This window comes from Anabrus simplex, chromosome 2, assembly GCF_040414725.1.
Source record: "Anabrus simplex isolate iqAnaSimp1 chromosome 2, ASM4041472v1, whole genome shotgun sequence".
Classification (NCBI taxonomy): domain Eukaryota; kingdom Metazoa; phylum Arthropoda; class Insecta; order Orthoptera; family Tettigoniidae; genus Anabrus; species Anabrus simplex.
Window position 1 is genome coordinate 1,115,102,125 of NC_090266.1, and position 21,931 is coordinate 1,115,124,055.

The 21,931-nt window shown below is 40.8% G+C and overlaps 1 protein-coding gene across 1 annotated transcript in view; it reads left to right on the top strand.

The window, feature by feature from the left end:
• Nucleotides 1-21,931, top strand: part of LOC136863323 (sterol O-acyltransferase 1) — a 115,769-nt gene that overhangs the window by 26,510 nt on the left and 67,328 nt on the right. Inside the window, exons 2-3 of the mRNA XM_067139710.2 lie at nucleotides 8,046-8,098; nucleotides 8,522-8,667. Coding sequence (XP_066995811.2) covers nucleotides 8,046-8,098; nucleotides 8,522-8,667 — 199 coding nt within the window. The remainder of the gene's footprint in view (nucleotides 1-8,045; nucleotides 8,099-8,521; nucleotides 8,668-21,931) is intronic.

Below are 21,931 nucleotides of genomic sequence, written 5' to 3' on the forward strand. Positions count from 1 at the left end.
GCACTATTGTACTGTTACTGTGGAATTGTAACGGTTATGACAGGCATCTTGCTAAGCTACATCAGCTCATTAGTGAGTACGCGGCGAGTATAGTCTTTATTCAGGAGACAAACTTCAGACCAGGTCGTCATACGGTCTTGAGAAATTTCTGACTATACTCGACAGGAAGATACTATGCTCACTGGGCGTCTGGTGGCATGGGTATTTTTGTTCGTTCTGATACGTGTAGCGAAGAGGTTCCTCTAAGGACCCCACTGGAAGCAGTTGTGGTGCGGGTGCCGCTGCCTATCATAGCAACAGTGGCTAATGTTTATTTTCCACCAGGCCAGCCTCTTAATGTAAATGATGTCACTGATCTTATAGATCAGCTTCCACCTCCCTCTTGTTGGGCGATTTTAATGCCCATCACCCCATATGGGGCTCTGAGACGCCTTGCCCCTGGGGAAGAGAGCTGGAAACATTAGTAACAGAGCTGGATTTATATATTTTGAATGCAGGGTATCCAACTCACTTTAGTGTACGTTACGGCACAAATTCTCGCATGGACATAAGTCTATGCAGCCGAACGTTGGTTCCGCTGTTTTGGTGGAATACACACGATCTCTGTGACAGTAACCACTTACTTTGTTGAACAAAAATCCATTGAGGCTCCTCCTCGATGGATTCTTAAACATGCTGATTGGCTAAAGTACACATCACTAGCTGTCTTTGACGATACAAGGCGGAGCGTCGGCTAGGAAATAACTTTCATCACCCAAGTTATTCTTTCTGCTGCTGAGGGGTCCATTCCTTCCTTCTCAGGGACTCCTCACCGAAAACTCATTCCTTGGTGAAGGAAGAAATTGCAGCAGCTATCAAAGAACGCTGTTGCGCTCACAAACGTCAGCCTACTGTCGCCAGCTTGGTAACATTTAAGCAACTCCGCACTAAGGTGCAAGTTCTTATTCGCCAAAGTAAGAAAGCTTCGTGGGAGAGATATGTGTAGCCCATGGCGTCACATACTCCATCTCAAGTGTGGACCAAACTTCGGCGTATTTTGGGTATCCAAAGTTCATCTTCTGTACTGGGAATTTCCAATGCAGGCAATATCGTCACTGAACCACTCTCGATTGCTAACCATCTAGCTAGCCATTTCGCGGATGTGTTTGGCACTGGGAATTATCATCGTGATTTCCTCGCTCTGAAGCGGGAGGCAGAACTCCATCATCTCAGTTTTGCTACTCAAGCCTCAGAGGACTATAACGTGCCCTTTACGGAGTGTAAACTCCGCAGCGCCTTAGCACTTTGCAAGGACACATCTTCTGGACCAGGCAATATCCATAACCAGATGTTGAAACACCTTAGTGAGGACAGTCTACTATACCTCCTTCGTGTGTTCAACTGAATCCGGATAGAGGGCGAGTTTCCATCTCAGTGGTGAGAGGGCAGAACAATATTATGCTCACCGGGTGTCTGGTGGCGTGGGTATTCGAGCTTTCACTCTGTGCGACTGTTGCTCCTCAGAGCAACAGTCGCCTTGAGCGCAGTGATCATTACGCGTAACGATGACGTGAAAGACGAACCTGGGAGACTCTGAGCTAAGTATGCAGGAAGTTACAGAACCATTTGTCTTACAAATTGCCCGTGTAAACTATTTGAGAGGATGGTAAATTGCAGACTTGTGTGGTGTCTGGAGAAACAAGGACTCTTGTCCGAGTACCATTGTGGTTTTCGAGCCGCTCGCTCGACCACTGACCACTTGGTACTCCTGGAGACCTCTATCCAGGATGCGTTTCTCTGCAAACAGCATTTGGTAGCTGTTTTCTTTGACTTATAAAAGGGTTATGACACCACATGGCGATATGGTATCCTTTCAGTCCTGCATCAGTTGAGATTCCGAGGTCACTTGCTGGTATTTATTGCGATTTTTTTGTCCCTCTTTCTATTCCGTGTCAGAGTAGGGAGGACATATTTGCAATACCATGTTCAAGAAAATGGAGTCCCACAGGGATCGGTTCTAAGTGTCACTCTGTTTGCGATTACCATAAATGGTATTGTCGCTGCTGCTGGTTCAGCAGTAATACCGTCGCTATATGTGGACGATGTTGCTCTGCACTATTGCTCGCGTAATATGGCAGTCGCAGAGCAACAATTACAGCAGGCTATTAGGAGAGTGGAGCAGTGGACCTTATAACATGGCTTTCAGTTTTCCACCACAAGGACCTCTGTTGTCCACTTTTGTCATCAGCGTACCTTTCACCCTCATCCTGAACTTTATTTAGGAAACGTTGTTCTTCCCGTAGTTGACACCGATTTCGTGAACTCCTTTTCGATAGTAAATTATCGTTGGAGCCACACGTGCTGCAGCTAAAATTGCTATACACCAAGAGGCTTAATCTCTTGAAGTTTCTTAGCAGCACTAATTGGGGGAGCAGATCGCACATTGCTCCTGCGATCCTATTGGGCACATATTTTATCCAGGTTAGACTACGGCAGTGCAGCATATGGCTCAGCAAGACCAAGTATCCGTGCAAAACTGAACGGCATCCACCACAGCAGGGTTATGTTGGCGACGGGAGCTTTCCGAACAAACCCCATACCTAGCCTGCTCGCTGAATCTGGTGTGCCACCTTTACGCCTGAGGCGCCAGCAGATCCTTCTGGCGTATGCTGTTAATTTGAGACAGATGCCACTTCACCCAAGCTATCCTTGCGTATTCAACAATGGAAACTGTTCCGAGGGTTTCTGTGGAACAGCAGAGGTGAAAGGAGGTGCGGGCTGGAATAGGTCTCAACTACAGAATTAAAGTTAATTTAAAACTTTAACAAATGTTATATTTTCTTTTGAAAATTAACAAATAACAGATAACAACATTCAACAATTTCCACTAGGTGAAATAACAATGAAAGGCAGGTACAAAATAATTTTTCCCGTACAGGGGTTTTTTTACCAGGTTTTGGGCTTCGAGCCCCACAATCACAATCCTTGAGCGATTAGCCCAACTTTACCAAGGTACAAAAATGAACAAAGGGGCAGAAATCCCCATCATGCCAAGGAGCACTTGCTTCTAATTACAATGTTAAGGAAAAGAGCAGACCCGCTCTCAATTTTACAAACCTATCAAAGGCTACAACAAACTTCACTTCTATCTGCCCTTAAGGCACACAAGGAAACAGGGGTAATTAATACCCAACCTACGGGGCCTTCACATGAAGAAAACAAAACATCAAGTTAAGTTACTGGCCCAAAGCAAAGGGGATGGAGGCGTAAATTTGCACTCCTAACTCTACATATTAAAACCTAGGTGGCTCTAGGCCGATATACAGGGGCTAGTCCCAAGCTAAGGAGGTGACTTGTCTGAAAGATTTAAACTCTTTAAGGAAGAGTAAAAACGGTTAGAAAAGCGTAGTCACCTCAATTTCAAAATGAAGGGGAGTTCGAGAGGGTGAAGCACACTCTATCCCCGAATTACAGTTCAAGAAATAGTAGTTTTTACATAGAGAGAAAAAGGGATTTACATTTTAAGGAGATGGATTACATATTAAAGGTTTCGAACCTTCTCCAAGTGTTAAACTGCTGAGCTAGCGAGAAATAAAGATGTTAACAGGCCATTACCTTGTTGGAGAGCTGCTGCTTGACAAAAAAGGCGCTTCCCGCCCCCTGCTACATATTCACACAGAGTAAGATGTTATACTAGTGGCCTGGAGACAAGAAAATCAGCAGTTTTTATACCCTCGTGGAAAATTCGAGACCTTTCAGGAATGAGTAGACACCCCCCCTCAATTGTATTGGATAGCTAAAAGTTACACATCAACATCGAAAAAGAAAGACACTATTGGTCAGAAATTAATTTAAGAAATTAGTGATTGGTTAAATTCAAAACAGGCGGAAAGAAAGGATAACTGTTGCCAACCCACAAACCACAGAACAAAATTTAGTAAAAACAAAACTTAGGAATACAATATTTCTTCAGGAGAGTTCATTCCTTTACACCAGAGTGCATTATCATAGTTTTTGGTAGAGATATCTGTTAGAGATTGTCCACACTCCTTAATCGTTGAAAAACAAAGGCAAATCAAAAACACTCGGTGACATCTTCTGAATAACCGTGGAATTAGTTCAGTAGTTAAAAGTTCCAAGTTTCTCCAGTAGAGAAGTTTCAATTGGTGCAAGATTTGAACTTGCGTCGTGGAGGTGTACCGCCCGGTACAGAAACCATTAGTTGTACGCTGCTTGTCCCCGAGCAATGCGGCCGGTTGGAATACGCTTGAATAGCAGTCACAGATTGTTTCATGTACCTTAGGTTCCTTGCCTTGCCTTGTCAACCAAGTGGGGTACCTCCGTGGGTAGTATGACGACCTGAAATAATCCTGGATGTGCACACTAGCTCGAAGGAAAACACGGACCCTTCGATTTATCGGAGGCTCTTCTTAACCATTGTTGGCCGGTATCCAGGTTCAGTCATCATTTACACGGCTGGTTAAAGGACAGAAACGAAGGTGAGCTGTGCGTTCGTTGTTGACAATGATAGGTTTCTTTTTGCTCTCCCAGAAACCTGTAGTGTGTACACAGCAGAGCTCTACGCTGTCTGTGAAGCTCTGCGGTACGCACTGTTCGATGAGCGCCGACACTTTCTTCTGTGCACTGACTCCTTGAGTTCGCTACAGTCTATTGATACCTGATTCCCTTGGCATCCTCTGGTGCAGGGGGTCCAGGACCTGCTGGCCGGGTGTTCGGATGCCGGCACCAGAATCGCGTTTATGTGGATTCCAAGCCACATGGGTGTAGAGGGAAATTAATTTGCAGATAAGGCTGCCAAGGAGGCAGTTACATTACCCCCGTTGCCTTACAAGGTTGCAACAAGTGATATTTTCATTCAGCTGAGACATCTGGTTATGTCCCATTGGGAGATGGAGTGGCAGGCCATTCCACTTCCAAATAAGCTGAGAGTGATAAAAGTAACAATGGAGGTATGGAGGACTTCCCTTCGGGCTTCTCGGAGTGAAGCAGTGGTATTATGTCGTCTTCGGATCGGCCACGGTATCCTGACGCACTCCCATCTATTGAAAGGAGAACCCCTCCGGTGTGTACGTGCGGCGATCATCTTACCGCGGTACACATCTTTACGGAGTGTGTGGACCTGGTCGATCTGCGCCATAGGCTTAACCTACGACATAGGTGATCATAAGCACCTTTGGATAAACACATTTTTACAAACTATCAACCTAATGATTTGTCCAACAGTTGGTGAAGTTCCAATTTGTTCTTTGGACAATTTTTTGTCAATGTATTATAGTTTTAATTGCTTCCTTGTCAAAAATTCTGGGTTTTAATTAATGAACACATTTTAAACCTATGTAAATATCATCTAAAGCACAACTTTTTGTATAAATTGTTTAAGTACAAGACCATTGTGTTTAGTTTTTAAGTTCAAATGTTTAAGTTGATTAAGAACTTGACCTTAAGATTATCATTATGCTGATGATGCCCAAAACTAGGGCGAAACATGTACCTAATTAGTATATGTAATTCATGTAGGATATAATCACTACAGAATATAATTGTATTGAATAGGTGGACACAGTTATTCTTGAAAGAAATTTACTCATAGACTTAACCTCCCGAGTACTATCTCCCTCATCCTGCGAGATGACGAGCAGTCAGCAGACCTCTTCATCCGTTTTATGAGGGATAGTGGTCTTTTTTATCATGTGTAATGATTTCCTTTGTCCTAGTGTATTTGTGTTAACTGCGCTTTTATCCCATCGACTTTATTTTAATTTGTGTTGCATATTTTAATGTGTTATTTTAACGTCTAACGTGAATTATATATATATATATATATATCACTGTACTTCCAGGCAATAACTTATTCCTTTGTTACCTGTATTTTTTATTACTTATTAGAAAATAAAGGCATTGCGAATTAGATCCACTGATTGTTTTAATCTCATAATTTTTCTTCATCGCCAATTTTTTAAAACTCTAGTCAGTGGATATATTTTAAAATTTTAATACTCATATATCATGTCATCCATCTCGTTCCATTAGGGGCCAATGACCTATGATGTTAGGCCCCTTTAAACAACAATCATCATCATCGTGTCCTTCTCAGAGACGCAGTAACACACAGATGTCTTTTCACACTAAGAAAGTCTTGCCTGTCGTTTTTATATCCGGATAGCATTCTCGATACGGGCATTGTGCTGTACAGATAGTTCGCTGCAGGAATAAACCAGATACACTCACGTTTCATGTCTCCTTGTAAAAGCTTTCTTGTGTGGATACATCGTCATAGAATTTCACAAATTTTCCTGATTCTGTCTAGTTTTTCCATAGATGAGTAAGATAACGTGCTCTTCACTGGAATACATCGCAAGACAGTGAATAAGCTTTGTGTTGTTTTGTAACTTACCTTGAAGGAGAGGAGTTTGCACAGCTACATACCTACTTGTCATCGCATGTAGTTATCATTCCAATGAGGCACACTTTGTCCTGCCTGTGGTCTTTTGAAGCTTGGGAAACGTTCGACGTAGCTTATTTGTTGGCTGTGTCCTAGCCGCAGACCACCACCTCCTCGTCCTCTTCAAACCCGGCTCAGCACCCTATGCCACTATACATATGGCCCATTACAGGGCTAAATAAACAAATGAGTCTGTGGAAGCTATCAAGTATGCAACCTTACCGCATCCCAGGCACTTGGCGGCAAAATGATTTAAAAAAAAAATACTTGTGTGGGATTTGAACCTTCAGACACCATCACAACTCCCAACGGGTCACTGCCAAGTGAGCTTTTGCGAGGCTTGACATGCAGCGCGCAGTTTCTAGCCTTTCCTTGGTCTGCGCGTGTGCACCTCCTGTTGTATGATATGTGCTCTTCATATCTTAGATCGTTTTACAGCATCATTCGAGGAAGCAATAATTGTGGCACTCAACATTCTTGCTGTCTTCTAGCCAGTAAACAGACATCTTGTTATATTATCCCGGTTTAAGGAGAGGGAACGATGTATTTTAGAATTGCAGTAAAAGTGGTGGAATGCAGAAAACTAAATCACAAGGGGATGGTGAACCACCCAATGTACATAATATTTATGACAGAGTTTCAAATTGTGTACCGGTTTAGAGTATTTATAGTATATTCTCTGCTTTAAATGAGTAGTTTCATTCAACGCTAGGTGTACATTTGCAGAGAAGAATGTATGATTTCACTTTCATTGACATTTACATGGAGCTGGGTCTTGCTTGTTCGAACGCTGTGTGTGAATGCAATAAACAGTAACACTCAGCGACGTGAAACCTCTTGGTGGATAGACCCTATGCGATGAACTCGAAGATTGGAGTGACTCGAGCAGGAAGGCATGTCTGCTGAGCCCACTCCTTCCTTTCCCAGTACGTCTAACTCGGCGAGATGATGCAAAAGTTATTCAGGAGATAGTTGATGGGAAATGAATTTTACTATGGCCTTGGTTCCAACATTTTGGGTGAGAATAATATTAATGCAGATCATTTATATACTACACATCATTCCATGCAAAACCTAGGCCACTTTTCTTCACTTAGCTTATCATAGATGCCCTGCTGTCATCTTCAGTCGGTTCTAATATCCCATGTTCAAATCCCAGTGACTTTGAGTGAGATTTTCATGAGTACCAGAGTGTGATGGCAGGAAGTGCATCTGGTTTTAAACCCTAGCCATGTCCTAAATTGAGCCTATGTGCTCTGCTGACTACTTGTGAACACGGGAAGATGGCAGTGAAAAAATCTTGTGGACTAATATATATTATGTACCATTTGGTGTCTGAAGCTTAGAGTAATGAGGTGTAATGTTTACTACCTGTGGCCCCTGAAGAGGAAAAAAAAAAAAAAAAAACTTGTGAGGTCAAGTCGTAAATTTTATCTTTCAAATTCCTGTTCATGATATCCATGTTGTTAGGATATGATTTGCTCCTCATCTCTTTATATTCTTCTGACTTAAGACTGTTGGTAATCTTATACTTGATTGCTTGTAGTTGTATTGCCTGTTTTTGCTTTACTGTTCTCTATTCTTGGTTTACTTATTTTTGTAGGGCGTGATCCTATGCGGTCTGATGCCTTTGACAAATTTACCGAGAAGATGATGGTAAGTTTTTACTGGATTAGTTCTATGTTATTACAAGAGATGAAATTCATCTTGTTGGTCCATGTTAACTGTAGTGTCATATTCAGTACTTTATAATTCAATCTGTAAGATTGATACAACTTACATTAACATTATAGACATGTTTCAACCCTTTTGTTCCATCATCAGTACATATATTAAGACATTAAAATAATTAACAACTTGATTAAGCTAAAAATCTCCTTTGGAGAATTAACGATGTTGGTGTTCGGTGTCTATATTTTGATATTAATGCATTGAATGATTAGCTACAGGATAAATTAATAACAATCTACTTTTTAAAAAAAAATTCAGTGTTGATATTAAAATTACACGTTAGTTAAAATAGAATCTTTTCTAGTGGTTTGAAAGCTGATATTTATGAGTTCATTATGTTGATTCTAGAAACTGCGGACCGACGCATTTTTTGCAATGGAAGAAAAAATGGACGAGATGATGCAGGAAGTAGGGAACCTGTTGGGGAAAACTAGTGTTCCACATTTTGAAAAGGATGAACTTCTCTACGACAAAATCAAGTATCAAAACAGAACGTATGTACAATGCTGAACATCATTCGTTATTTTATCATCATATAGAGGAATTTTCTCAGAATTTCTCTCTTTTTTAATCTTAAAAGTTGTGTTATTTGTGATAGATCTTCAAGAATGAGTCAGAATGGTTTCTCAGAAAATTACTCTGAATCTCTGAATAATTCCAATCATATAGTTTAATGTGACTGTTGATGTTGTGATCATAAGCCTAGGACCTCCTGTTTTACGTACAATCCAAACCACATAATTTCTTGTTTGAAAAATGAATTAACTGAAATTATAACCTTGGTCACTTGGGTGAGAAGGTAGTAAATAACGAGCAATAATATACTAAACATGCTAATCGACAGTTTTGTCAGTATTGATGTTCATTTACAGATGAAGTCAATCCTTAAGTTGGCTGTAAACTTAGCCACATCAGTATGTCAAACGCAAATGGTAGACAGCACTTGCAAGGACGATGATGTTGACGTTTGATAGTGTCCTCTTAATCACTTTTCCAAGGAAGAACATCAGCAAGGAAAGTTGCTGTTCATGTGTGAATGAATCAGAGTTATATGATGTAGACAAAAAATGGATTCGAAATAACAGGTAGTGAAGTATAACTAGGCAGCCATCCTATCTTAACACTATTTAATCAGGGGGAAAAAGAGGAATGAAGGCGTCGGCAAAAGAGGGGGAAGGGCTATCTAGGCCTCGCAGACCCAGTACCGCCACGTAAGCTGCCCATGTCCTACAGCGGCATGATGACTTCAGAACCGTATACAGCAAAACCTCAATAAATCGAAAACCTCTGTAATTTTCAGTTTAGTATGTTCCCTTTTGCTCCAGAACTAGAAATAAAAGATACATACATACATCTTCATTATAGACTGTTATCCCTTTCAGCACTTAATCTGAAAGCCTATGTGAACTAACCTAAACATCTCTGCGATCCTCTGTAACTAGCCCTGAGGCCTAATTGTAGATCCACTCCGCTTAACTTTAAATTCTTAAAAACTAAGTCTAGCCGTCATTGCCTTAGTCTTCCTCATTGACAGAGTCCATTATGCTCCTAGGCAACATATCCTCCTCCATTCTTCTTGCATGATCCCACGACGCCAGTTTATCCATCAAGCTCATTCCTAACTTTACATTTATCTCCTTGTTCCAAGTACCATCCTGCCATTGTTTCCACCTGTTTGTACCTGCAATGATTCTTGCTACTTTCATGTTTGTTATTTCTTAATAACCCCCTGTAGGTGGGATACACAGACGAAGAATTCACACATGGTATCCCCTGCCTGTCATAAGAGGTGACTAAAAGGGACGACCAAGGGATGATCAAATTACAACCATGAAACTACTTGTGATTTGTACTACCACGCGGGGAACACCATGGGTCGCTTTTACTTGCGCATAGTACCACTATGTTGCGTACGAAATAGGTTTGTGATTAGTAACAGCCGAGAGCACAACGGCTTTTACAGTACCTGTGATTCGTAGCACTATATGAGCGACGCCATGGGATGAGGGAACCTATGGTTCTGGCTTGCCTATGATTAGTACCCACTATATGAGGAACACCACAGGAGAGTAAGAGTCCCTGTGCTTAGTACCCTTATATGATGAACACCATAGGTTTGCGTTGCTTGTAAATGGTGCTGCAGTGTGCGAACCAACATAGGTCTGTAATACATGTGCAAATTTCATTACCTGTGAGTAGTACCATAATGTGTGGAATACTGCGAGTCTACGCTATACTTGATTAGTACCGCAGCAGGACACATACCACGGTTCTACTTTCCTAGCGATAAGTACCATTGTGAGGGGCCGCTGACTTGGATTTTGGACCCCTTTCAACAACAAGAATCATCGATGCAGTATTTTGCTCTTAGAAGTAGTGCCTTGGTCAGTAATACTATTGTTCTACGCCAGCTTCTGTGCATGTAAGGCACTGTGGGTCGGTTCCACTGATCGTTTTTGAATTCATATCCATCCGTTCATTCTTCATCCGCATGTTTTGGAGTGTGGGCAGTGGATGTTTTTGGGCTTTTAATTTGTCATTTCATTTCGTCTCATTTCGTACCATTAGGGGCCGATGACCTAGATTGTAAGGCCTCTTAAAACAACAAGCATCATCATCATCATCAGAAATATTTCTAAATCATCAATAAGATATCCCAAATTCACACAGCTTTCACTCCCGTACAGCAGAGTTGGTCCGAAAACAACCTGGTGTACAGATAGCTTCTTCCAGGAACTGACTTCTTTGTTACAGAATACCGTTCATCGTAACTGCAGGCTCACTCCATCCAATCTCACTTTCTGTACTACATTCCTGGGTGAACACACATCCTAAATACTACTAATGATGTACATGTTCAGTTTCACATTCCCTACCTGACATTCAATCCTCTTAGGTTTCTTCCCTAATGACATCACCTTAATGCTACATACATATATATATTGGTATTTAGTGCTTGTTGGTAGAAATTAAGAGTAGCAACATTTATTTAAATTTTATATCAAGTAGTTCAGTTGGTGTTCGGTAGATCACGTGTTCTAAGTAAAGTATGTTAGGTGTACTTTGTTTCGAATTTAATTTGGGGAAAAGTAGGAAATATATACATAGATTATCATTAAAGACTGTTACGCCTTTCAGTGTTCAGTCTGCAAGCCTCTGTGAATTTACTAAACGTCCCACAATCATCTTTTTGCAACTAGTTCTATACCTCTTATTTTTAAATCATTTGAAACTGAGTGTGACCATTGTCTTGGTCTCCCTCTTCTTCTCTTACCCTCCATATCGTAGTCCATTATTCTCCTAGGTAACCTATCCTCCTCCATTCATCTCACATGACCCCAACACCGAAGCCGGTTTATGCGTACAGCTTCTTCCATCGAGTTCATTCCTAAATTAGCCTTTATCTCTTCATTCTGAGTACCCTTCTGCCATTGTCCCCACCTGTTTGTACCAGCAATCATTCTCGCTACTTTCATATCTGTTACTTCTAACTTATGAATGAGATATGAGTCCACCCAGCTTTCGCTCCCGTAAAGCAAAGTTGGTCTGAAAACAGACCGATGTAAAGATAGTTTCGTCTGGAAGCTGACTTCCTTCTTACAGAATACTTTTGATCGCAACTGTGAGCTCACTGCATTAGGTTTACTACACCTTGATTCGATCTCAACCGAGCTCGATAGCTGCAGTCGCTTAAGTGCAGCCAGTATCCAGTATTCGGGAGATAGTGGGTTCGAACCCCACTGTCGGCAGCACTGAAGGTGGTTTTCCATGTTTTCCCATTTTCACACCAGACAAATGCTGGGGCTGTACCTTAATTAATGCCATGGTCGCTTCCTTCCTATTCCTAGGCCTTTCCTATCCCATCGTCACCATAAGACCTATCTGTGTTAGTGAGACGTAAAACAAATAGCAAAAAAAAAAAAGATTCAATCTCACTATATTACCATTGTGGGAGAAAACACAACCTAAATACTTGAAATTATCGACCTGTTCTAGCTTTGTATCACCAGTCTGACATGTTGAATTTCTTACCTACTGACATCAATCTAGTCTTTGAAAGGCTAATTTTCATACCATACTCATTGCTCCTATTTTCAAGTTCCAAGATATTAGACCGCAGGCTATCGGCACAATCTGCCATTAAGACTGAGTCGTCGGCATAGGCCAGACTACTTACTACATTTCCAGGTAACTGAATCCCTCCCTGCCATTTCATACCGTTCAGCAGATGATCCATGTAAACTACGAACAGCAAAGGTGAAAGATTACAGCCTTGTCTAATCCCTGTAAGTACCCTGAACCAAGAACTCATTCTACCATCAATTCTCACAGAAGCCCAATTGTCAACATAAATGCCTTTGATTGATTTCAATAATCTACCTTTAATTCCATAGTCCCCCAGTATGGCAAACATCTTTTCCCTCAATACCATGTCATATGCTTTCTGTAGATCTACGAAACATAAACACAACTGCCTATTCCTCTTGTAGTATTTTTCAGTTACCTGGCTCATACTGAAAATCTGATCCTGACAGCCCCTCTGTGGTCTGAAACCACACTGGTTTCATCCAACTTCCTCTCAACTACTGATTGCACCCTCCCTTCCAAGATGCCAGTGAATACATTGCCTAGTATACTAATCAATGAGCTACCTCGATAGTTGTTGCAATCCTTCCTGTTCCCTTGCTTGTAGATACGTGCAATTACTGCTTTTGTCCAATCTGAAAGTACCTTACCAACCCTCCATGCTAATCTTACTACTCTAAGAAGCCATTTCATCCCTGCCTTCCCACTACACTTTGCCATTTCAGATATAATTTCATCTATTCCTGCTGCTTTATGACAATGAAGTTTATTTACCATCCTTTCCACTTCCTCAAGCGTATTTTCACCAACATCATTTTCCTTCTCCCCATGAGCTTGGCTGTTCGCAACACCACCAGGAAAATTTCCTTTTACGTCGAGAATATGTTCGAAATATTCCCTCCACCTCTCCAGTGATTCCCTGGGATCTATTATGAGTTCACCTGAATTACTCAAAACACTGTTCATTTCATTTTTCCCTCCCTTCCTAAGATTCTTTATTACTGTCGAGAAAGGTTTCCCTGCTGCTTGACCTATCCTTTCCAAGTTATTACCAAAATCTTCCCACAACTTCTTTTTGGATTCAACAACTATTTGTTTCGCTCTGTTTCTTTCATCTACGTACAAATCCCTGTCTGCCTCGGCCCTTGTTTGGATCCTATTCTGATAAGCCTTCTTTTTACGTTTACAGGCTGCTCTCACTTCATCATTCCACCAAGATGTTCTCCTTTTCCCATCTTTACACACAGTTGTTCCTAAGCATTCCCTTGCTGTTTCTACTTCAGAATCTCTGTATGCCACCCATTCTCTTTCTATATCCTGAACCTGCTTACAGTCTACTGTTCGAAACTTCTCACTAATTATATCCATGTTCTTCTAATTTCTTCGTTCTGGAGATTTTCTACCCTTATTCGTTTGCAGACAGATTTCGCTTTCTCTACCCTAGTCCTAGAGATACTTAGTTCACTACAGATCAGATAGTTGTCTGTATCATCGAAAAATCCCCGGAAAACTCGTACATTCATAACAGATTTCCTGAATTTGAAGTCTGTTAAGATACAGTCTGTTATGGATATGGTACCCCTAGCCTCGCATGTGTAGCGGTGAATAGCCTTATGCTTGAAGAATGTATTCGTAACAGCTAAACCCATACTAGCACAGAAGTCCAGCAAACGCTTCCCATTCCCATTAGCTTCCATATCTTCCCCACATTTACCAATCACACTTTCGTATCCTTCAGTTCTATTTCCAACTCTCGCATTGAAATCGCCCATTAGCACTATTCTATCCTAGCTGTTGACCCTTACCATGATGTCACTCAGTGCTTCATAAAACTTGTCAACTTCATCCTCATCTGCACCCTCACATTGTGATTACACTGAGACAATTCTCATCCTAATTCCTCCAAGTGCCAAATCTACCCACATCATTCGCTCATTCACGTGCCTAACAGAAACTATGATGCGTGCAATGGAATTCCTGATAAACAGCCCTACCCCACACTCTGCCTTTCCCTTTCTAACACCCATCAAGTACACTTTATAATCTCCTATCTCTTCCTCGTTATCTCCCCTTACCCGAATATCACTTACTTCTTGCACATCCGGATGCATCCTCTTTGCTGACTCAGCCAGTTCTACTTTCTTTCTTCCATAAGCCCCATTAATATTGATAGCTCCCCATCGAATTCCATTTGTTTCCAAGGAGTCCCTCGCCTTCAAATGGGAGTGGAAGTCCGTTACTCCCATAGGTCCGAGGCTTGCTTAAAATGTTCTGAGCTCGGTAAATTCATGAAGCAGTATGCTACCCTACTTACGCATAATCCACGTGAGGATGTCTCCTCTAACGGGTTATGGACCACCAGTGGATTGTATAGTCCTAGCCCCCTGAGCACAAGGAGGGCCATGACTCAGAATGTCAGAGATGCCCACTCCCATTCCATAGCAACTGGTATCCCGACTCTCAGGATCACTTACTAGGCCACTCAGCCATTGCCCATGGTTCACGAACTAGGACATGACTACAATAACCCATGCCATGAATGGTGGTTTTTTTATTTTTTTTTTATTGAGGGTATTAAACTGAATTTCTTTTTCCTGTCCTTTTTCCCAATTATTTGAGATCAGCACTACATTTGGATTTGGCTGAGTTTTATAGCTGGATGCTCTTCCTGATGCAACTTTATGTGGAGGGACATATTAACTATTGCAGATTTATGTGGTAGCTGTTGGTGTGGTATGTTGTGTATGTAAACAAAGAATTGAAGGCTACATGGGAAAAAGGGGGGAATGTCATATTTTCTACAAACTGAGATGATTCAATTTGAAAGTTTCAACCTTACTGTCTACAATAATACATGTACATAAAGTACTATATTATGTAAGGTTAGCCTAATGTATTGGTATTGTACATAGGTAATAATGAAAATGTAGAGTTTACTTTTATAATTAAAAAAAAATGGAAAGTGAAGTAAATACACATTTGTCACGAAAATAAAGGGTAATGTCTGTCTCTTATGAACACATTATCATGGAAATAAGACCTAAAAAGAAAAAAAAGAAGAAAACCTAACAAATAATAATATTACCCTGTCAGTTAATAGTGAGGAAGTGTATGAAAGAAGGATCTTCCTTCTGGTCCACAAAATGATCTAAGGACATGCAGATCAGAGAATTTTGCTGCAGATATGGGATGTAAACCTGAAATAGAAATAAATTACAAATTTAAAATCTCAATATTCCCAGCATGTTTGCAAATGTAGAGAAACTTCATGTACACTAACTCTTGTACTTACATTCATAAGATGACTCTGGAAGAACGATCTCACTAACTGGTGTTTTTGGAAAGTGTGGAGTTGATCTTGGAGCATTTACAACAGGTCTTTCCAAATGGCCAGTGTAACTGTCTCTCTATTCCATGAATCATGGTTCTCAATGGAGATGACAAGTTCCCTTATAGGTCTAGTTTTAAAAGGGCAAACTTTTCTGTACAAAGGAGTCAAAAAAGTGGTCCATTGACGAATCATTGTTCAACATTGATTACATGGAAAGGAAAGGGCTTATTTATGGCACTCCTAAAATGATCCACCCAGTCTTCTGGCGTTTCAGCTGCAAATTAATGTTTATATTGCACTCAAAGTACATGTGCCCACGAATTGGAAATACTATTTTCACAGAATCGATGCGTTTGGCATGATGTACTACAAAGTGGAGAAATCTGAAAACAGTCGAGTTCTTGTTCTGTCCATATGCAGAATCACAGAAGATTGTGAAGTGGTTTATCTTGTCACCAAGTTCACAAAATATAAAATGGTGTAACATAGAACACACTTCATCTGATGCTTTATGTGCAACTGTCTCTGGGTATGTATAGAATACAGTGTGTTCACTAGACAAAACATGTATATTGAAGGAGAACAGTGAGAGCTGTCTACGGTAATACGCGTCGTTAGTGGATAAATTAGGTATGCATAAATTCTTTTGGAAATCTATTGCTACTGCTTTCCTATCACAATATTTCTTGAAAGTGAGCCTCGCAAGTCGTTTACGTGTATAAAACTGTTCAGCTTTTTTAAGATACAACTTGTTTTGAATGCCTAAGTGATATAATTGAGCTTCAATTTCCTTATGCTCTGCACAATCTTTGTTAAGTGATTCTATTTTTGACATTCTAATTTTAACCTCAGCTGCTCATAAGTCACATGTACTGCACGTATTCGTGTGAGGATATCCAAAACTTATGTTAAATTTGTTACAGAATATTTTCCGGTAGGTTTCATATGACACAGGACTATTGGGATTCTTCTCCATAATTCAACTTGGCGTCGTGTAAAACAGTGCTGCCACATACCAAGCTGACGTTCCTCTTTTGTTTCTTGTTCTGTGGTGACATTCCCCTTTCATCAATTGTACATGTATTCTGAAACTTGTTATATTTCTGTGACTGTTCCCTTTACTTGGTTGGAAATTGTCTTAAACTATTCTCCTGACCATAAAGTATATATGGGTAGTGTTAATTAATTTTTTTGTTTTACATTGACATTCCCCTTTTTTATCGTGTACCCTTCAATTGTTTATTAAGACACATTAAGATGTGCAATTCCTGAGAAGGAGAAATTAAGGTGACACGACCAAAATCCTTCACCTAGTTCAGAATCAAACCCAGGACCCTCAGAACTCAAGGTTGCTAAGAACCTGATATTGCCTAATATTACCATTACCTGAGACCAGTAATGTGATATTGTCCAGAAATTACAAAGCAGGAATTAGTTCTAATATATTATGCTTAAAATATATTATGCAACAAATAACGTCAGCCTTTGTGGGTGAGGTTAACTTCCAGTAAGTAACATGGGGAATCTGACCCCTACAGAGCGCGTCCCCAGGTGGCGGATAGGGGGTCCCTACAGTACGTAGGGCTGGTTGAAATACCCAATACAACCCGCGGACAAACAGGTAGCCCAATTCCTGGGGGCTTTAAAATACTGGGACACCCTCTCTCCAGGGGTCATAAATATGGAGGGCCCTTTTCGTGGGTTATGGGTGAAGACCTCAACGGCATCTACGGCAGAGAAGATGGACTTTGGTACGGTGGAGATGGCTGAAGGGGCAAACCCATAGCGTCTGTACTCCAGGGACCGAGCTCGATAGCTGCAGTCGCTTAAGTGCGGCCAGTATCCAGTATTCGGGAGATAGTAGGTTCGAACCCTACTGTCGGCAGCCCTGAAAATGGTTTTCCGTGGTTTCCCATTTTCACACCAGGCAAATGCTGGGGCTGTACCTTAATTAAGGCCACGGCCGCTTCCTTCCCACTCCTAGCCCTTTCCTGTCCCGTCGTCGCCGTAAGACCTATCTGTGTCGGTGCGACGTAAAACAACTAGCAAAAAAAAATGTACTCCAGGGGAGTGGCTACAAAAGGCGTCTGACTCCATGTTAGGGGCAGCCTGATTTGAACCTGTCAGAAGGTAATAAAATGCCTTTGGAAGTGGCAAACCCATCATACAAACAGCCTAGAAAATGAGTGCGAGTCAATCGAGGTCTCGTAAAATGCTAGGGCGTCACCTTGAAGTGACGCGTAGTTCCCAGTGCTCTGGGGGAACTGTGAGAAGTGGGCTGCCAGACATCACACTCGGTATCATCATTGTCATGACTTTGAATGGCAAGGTAGAAGAGCTGATAGAGTATGTGGAGAAGAAAGACATAGCAATGATGGGGAATAAGTGAGACAAAATGGAAGGAGAAAGGTCAAAAAGATTTGAAGAAAGGGTATTGATTATATTTTAGTGGAGGAAAGATGGCAACAAATGGTGTTGGTGTTATGTTGAGAGAAGACCTAGTGCAATATGTGGACAAAATTGACCAGATCAGTGACTGGACTTGAGAGTGGAATCGAGGATTTTATACAGGTTTATGCACCCTATTCGGGGAATGCAGATGAATGTCTAGAAGAACTGGAAAATTGTATTGAAGACAGAGGTTGTAATAATGGGAGACATGAATGCACATGTTGGGACAGACAGGGAAAAGAAGAGATAATTGGCCCTTATAGTTACAGAAACCAGGATGAAGATGATGATTTGGTAATCGATTTTTGTAGAAGGAATAGATTAATTGTTGGCAAAACTTGGTTTAAAGAACTCTCAAAAAATAACTAGATATGGTTGGGGAGATAGAAAGAAAGAAAGAAAGACAGAGACAATGATTGATCTTATTCTGGTAGAGGAGAAACGTAGACAACTGGAAGATGTGACAGCAATGCCAAGCGCATGTTTCGAAGGAGACCATGAAGTGGTGGTAGCCAAATTAAAACTTGGTAAAATAACGAAGTTAAAGGGAAAGAAAAATCAAGGGATGGAAGTTAAAAGAGAAAGAAATAAGGGAAAAGTTTCAAGAGGTTCTGAAGAAAGACATTCCCAAAGATGACGTGAACAGGGTGGAAGAGGAATGGACATGTTTCAGAAATGGATTTGTAAAGTGTGCAGTAAACACCTGTTGAAGACTACCAGGGAGGAAAAAGGGAAAGGAGACTCCTTGGTGGAACAGCAAGGTAAAGGAAGCAGTTAAATAGAAACAAATGGCTTGGAGGAAGTGGATTGGCAGCAATAGTACAGAGAATTGGCAGAAAAATAAAGAAGCCAAAAAGGTATGTAAGGAAATAGTACAAGAAGAGAAATGGAAAAGCTGGGAAAAGTTTCATAGAAACTTTACAGGAGGATATAAAGGGAAGTAAAAAGGTTTTGTATGGTTTGGTGAAGAATAGTTTACGAAATAGGGAAGATACAAAATTTGTAAAAACTGAAACGGCAGATGTTGATGCAAAGAGATGACATACTAAAAAGATGGGAAGAATACTTCTCAGAATTGCTAAATATTAAATACAGTGAACTGGTCGATGAGAAGGAGCAAAAAGAAACAATGGGGAAAGAAGAAGAACAAGAAAAGGAGATATTAATGTTTGAAAGAGAGGAAGCCAGAAGCCATACAAAAGATGAAGAGCGGTAAAGCAGCAGGAGTGGATGAGGTAACTACAGAAATTATAAAAGCAGCAAGACCAATAGGGCTACAGTGGCTGTATAGATTATTTAGAATAATCTGGAGGAAGAGAGAGATCCCAGAAGAGTGGGGAAAAGGTTTAATTATCGTGATATTTTAAAAAGGTGATAAAAAGGAATGTAATAACTAAAGAGGGATCACCCTTATTGCCCATGTAGTTAAGATATTTGAGAGAGTATTGAAAGGAAGACTGAGGAAGCTATGAGAAATGTAAGAAGAACAGTATGGTTTTAGGAAAGACAGATCAACGTTTGACCTGATTTTTACATTAAGACATATGATGGAGAAAAGATGGGAGTTTGGAAAAGACATAGTGATTACATTTATTAATATTGAGAAAGCTTATGACAGTGTGCCCAGAGAGTTGGTATGGGACACATTAAGGGGGAAAAGGTTAACAGACTGGAAGTTCTATGTAGAATTATTGTGTTAGTAGTGTGAAGATTAGTATAGGAAAAACAAAATGGTTTTAAGTTGAAACTGGTCTCCAACTGGGAAGTGTACTATCCCCCATATTATTCATCATAGTCATGAATGAAATTCATAAGAACATTCAGCAAAGATCGGGAAGATAGGCAACAAAAGCCATGTTGTTTGTATATGATATAGTGATATGGGGTGAGGATGTAACGGAAGTGAAAAAACAAGTAGATGTATGGAATCAAGAGATAGAAAAATTTGGGATGAAAGTAAGCACAACCGGGCCGAGTTGGCCGTGCGCGTAGAGGCGCGTGGCTGTGAGCTTGCATCCGGGAGATAGTAGGTTCGAATCCCACTATCGGCAGCCCTGAATATGGTTTTCCGTGGTTTCCCATTTTCACACCAGGCAAATGCTGGAGCTGTACCTTAATTAAGGCCACGGCCGCTTCCTTCCAACTCCTAGGCCTTTCCTATCCCATCGTCGCCATAAGACCTATCTGTGTCGGTGCGACGTAAAGCCCCTAGAAAAAAAAAAAGTAAGCACAGAGAAAAGTAAAACAATAGTGGTGACAAGGGGAAGGAAGAAGAAAGATAAAACTGAATGGTAAAATTCTGGAAGTGGTTAAAAGTTTCAAGTACTTGGGAAGTGTCATCACAGAAGATGGAAAGATAACCGAGGAAATTGGGAAAAGAATACAACAAGCAAACTGCTTCTACCAGAGTGTAAGGGGTATTTTGTGGAACCAAGATGTCCTAAAGAAATGTAAGAAAGTATTGTATTGTATTCAACCTATTATGAACACATACTAACGTACGTAGCTGGATTGTGGACTACAACAAAACGAGAGGGGAGTAGAATACAGGCAGCGGAGATGAAATTCCTAAGAGGTATCGAGGGCAAGACCAGAAAGGATAGAATTAGAAAAGAAGAGATAAGGAAAAGGACAGGACTCTTGAAACTTCAAGACAGGATAGAAACCAGTGTGCAAAATCGCATGTGGGGGGTGGGTCCCTCACTGATGATTTTATTTCAAAGGTTCCCCCCACCCCACTAAAATTGCTTAGGGGTGATTCTTTCATTACAAAATGAGGAAAATGAAACATATATTACTGAGTCAATGCTTTTACTGTGCATATTTTCATTAAAACCATCAATAATACACATAAGATATAAATAATAGGATGTCTGTTGGACCTTGAGCAATTAAACAACGCAGCGGTGGTAACTCCGCACATGCAGCCTATTTTTCATGTTTCACTCTGGCAAGTCCATCTGAAACCCGGTAATAACTTTCCATTGAACATCATTCTTGTTATAACAACAGAATTCAAACAAAAACAGTTTAAATTTACATTTTTCAGCAGGTGGGGTACTTAACTTACAAGGGAATTATATACCCCCTCCCTGGCTGGGTACTCCTTGAAATAAACATTAGTAGTTAAGCCCTATGATCCTTCTCTCCCCCCACCATTTTTTTTTCTTCAGATTTTGCACCCTGATAGAAACAACAAAGCTAAAGTCATATGGGCACATGATGAGAATGGGAGAAGAGAGTGTGAAAAAAATGCTTTTTCAGATAAGTTAACAGGAAAGAGACCACGAGGAAGACTCCGAAAGAGGTGGACAGATTCAGTGTGGGAGTGCATAGAGAAGAGGGGAGGAAAACCATAAGATGTACTTAAAAAAGGAGAAGAGTGGTGGAGACACAGGCAGCGATGGAGATCCTTGATTCACAACCCAACCCTAGAAGCTGGAAACAGGAAATTAAGATATTATGCTTAAAATTTTCATGAAATCTGCATTTCATTTTTGATGAGCATCTGAATCCATTCATTCAAGTAGTCTATAGATTACCTCCTTTTTAGCAGCCGACGATGGCTAGCATTGTGGACTGTCTGAGAACATCCTTAACATATGAACTCTTAGGTACAGATCAACAAGTTTTCCACAGGAATTAAAACCCTTCTTAAACCCAATTCCAACCAGTTCCCCATGTCAGTTCTACTGAAACCATCAATAGATGTGTGTAATCAGTCATCATGCTAGGAAATTACATGGTTTGTGTTATATAACATTGAGGTATGTACCAAATATCTGAAGAGTTGTTTTATCACCGAGCGAGTTGGCCGTGCAGTTAGGGGAGCTCAGCTGTGTGCTTGCATTCGGGAGATAGTGGGTTTGAATCCTACTGTCGGCAGCCGT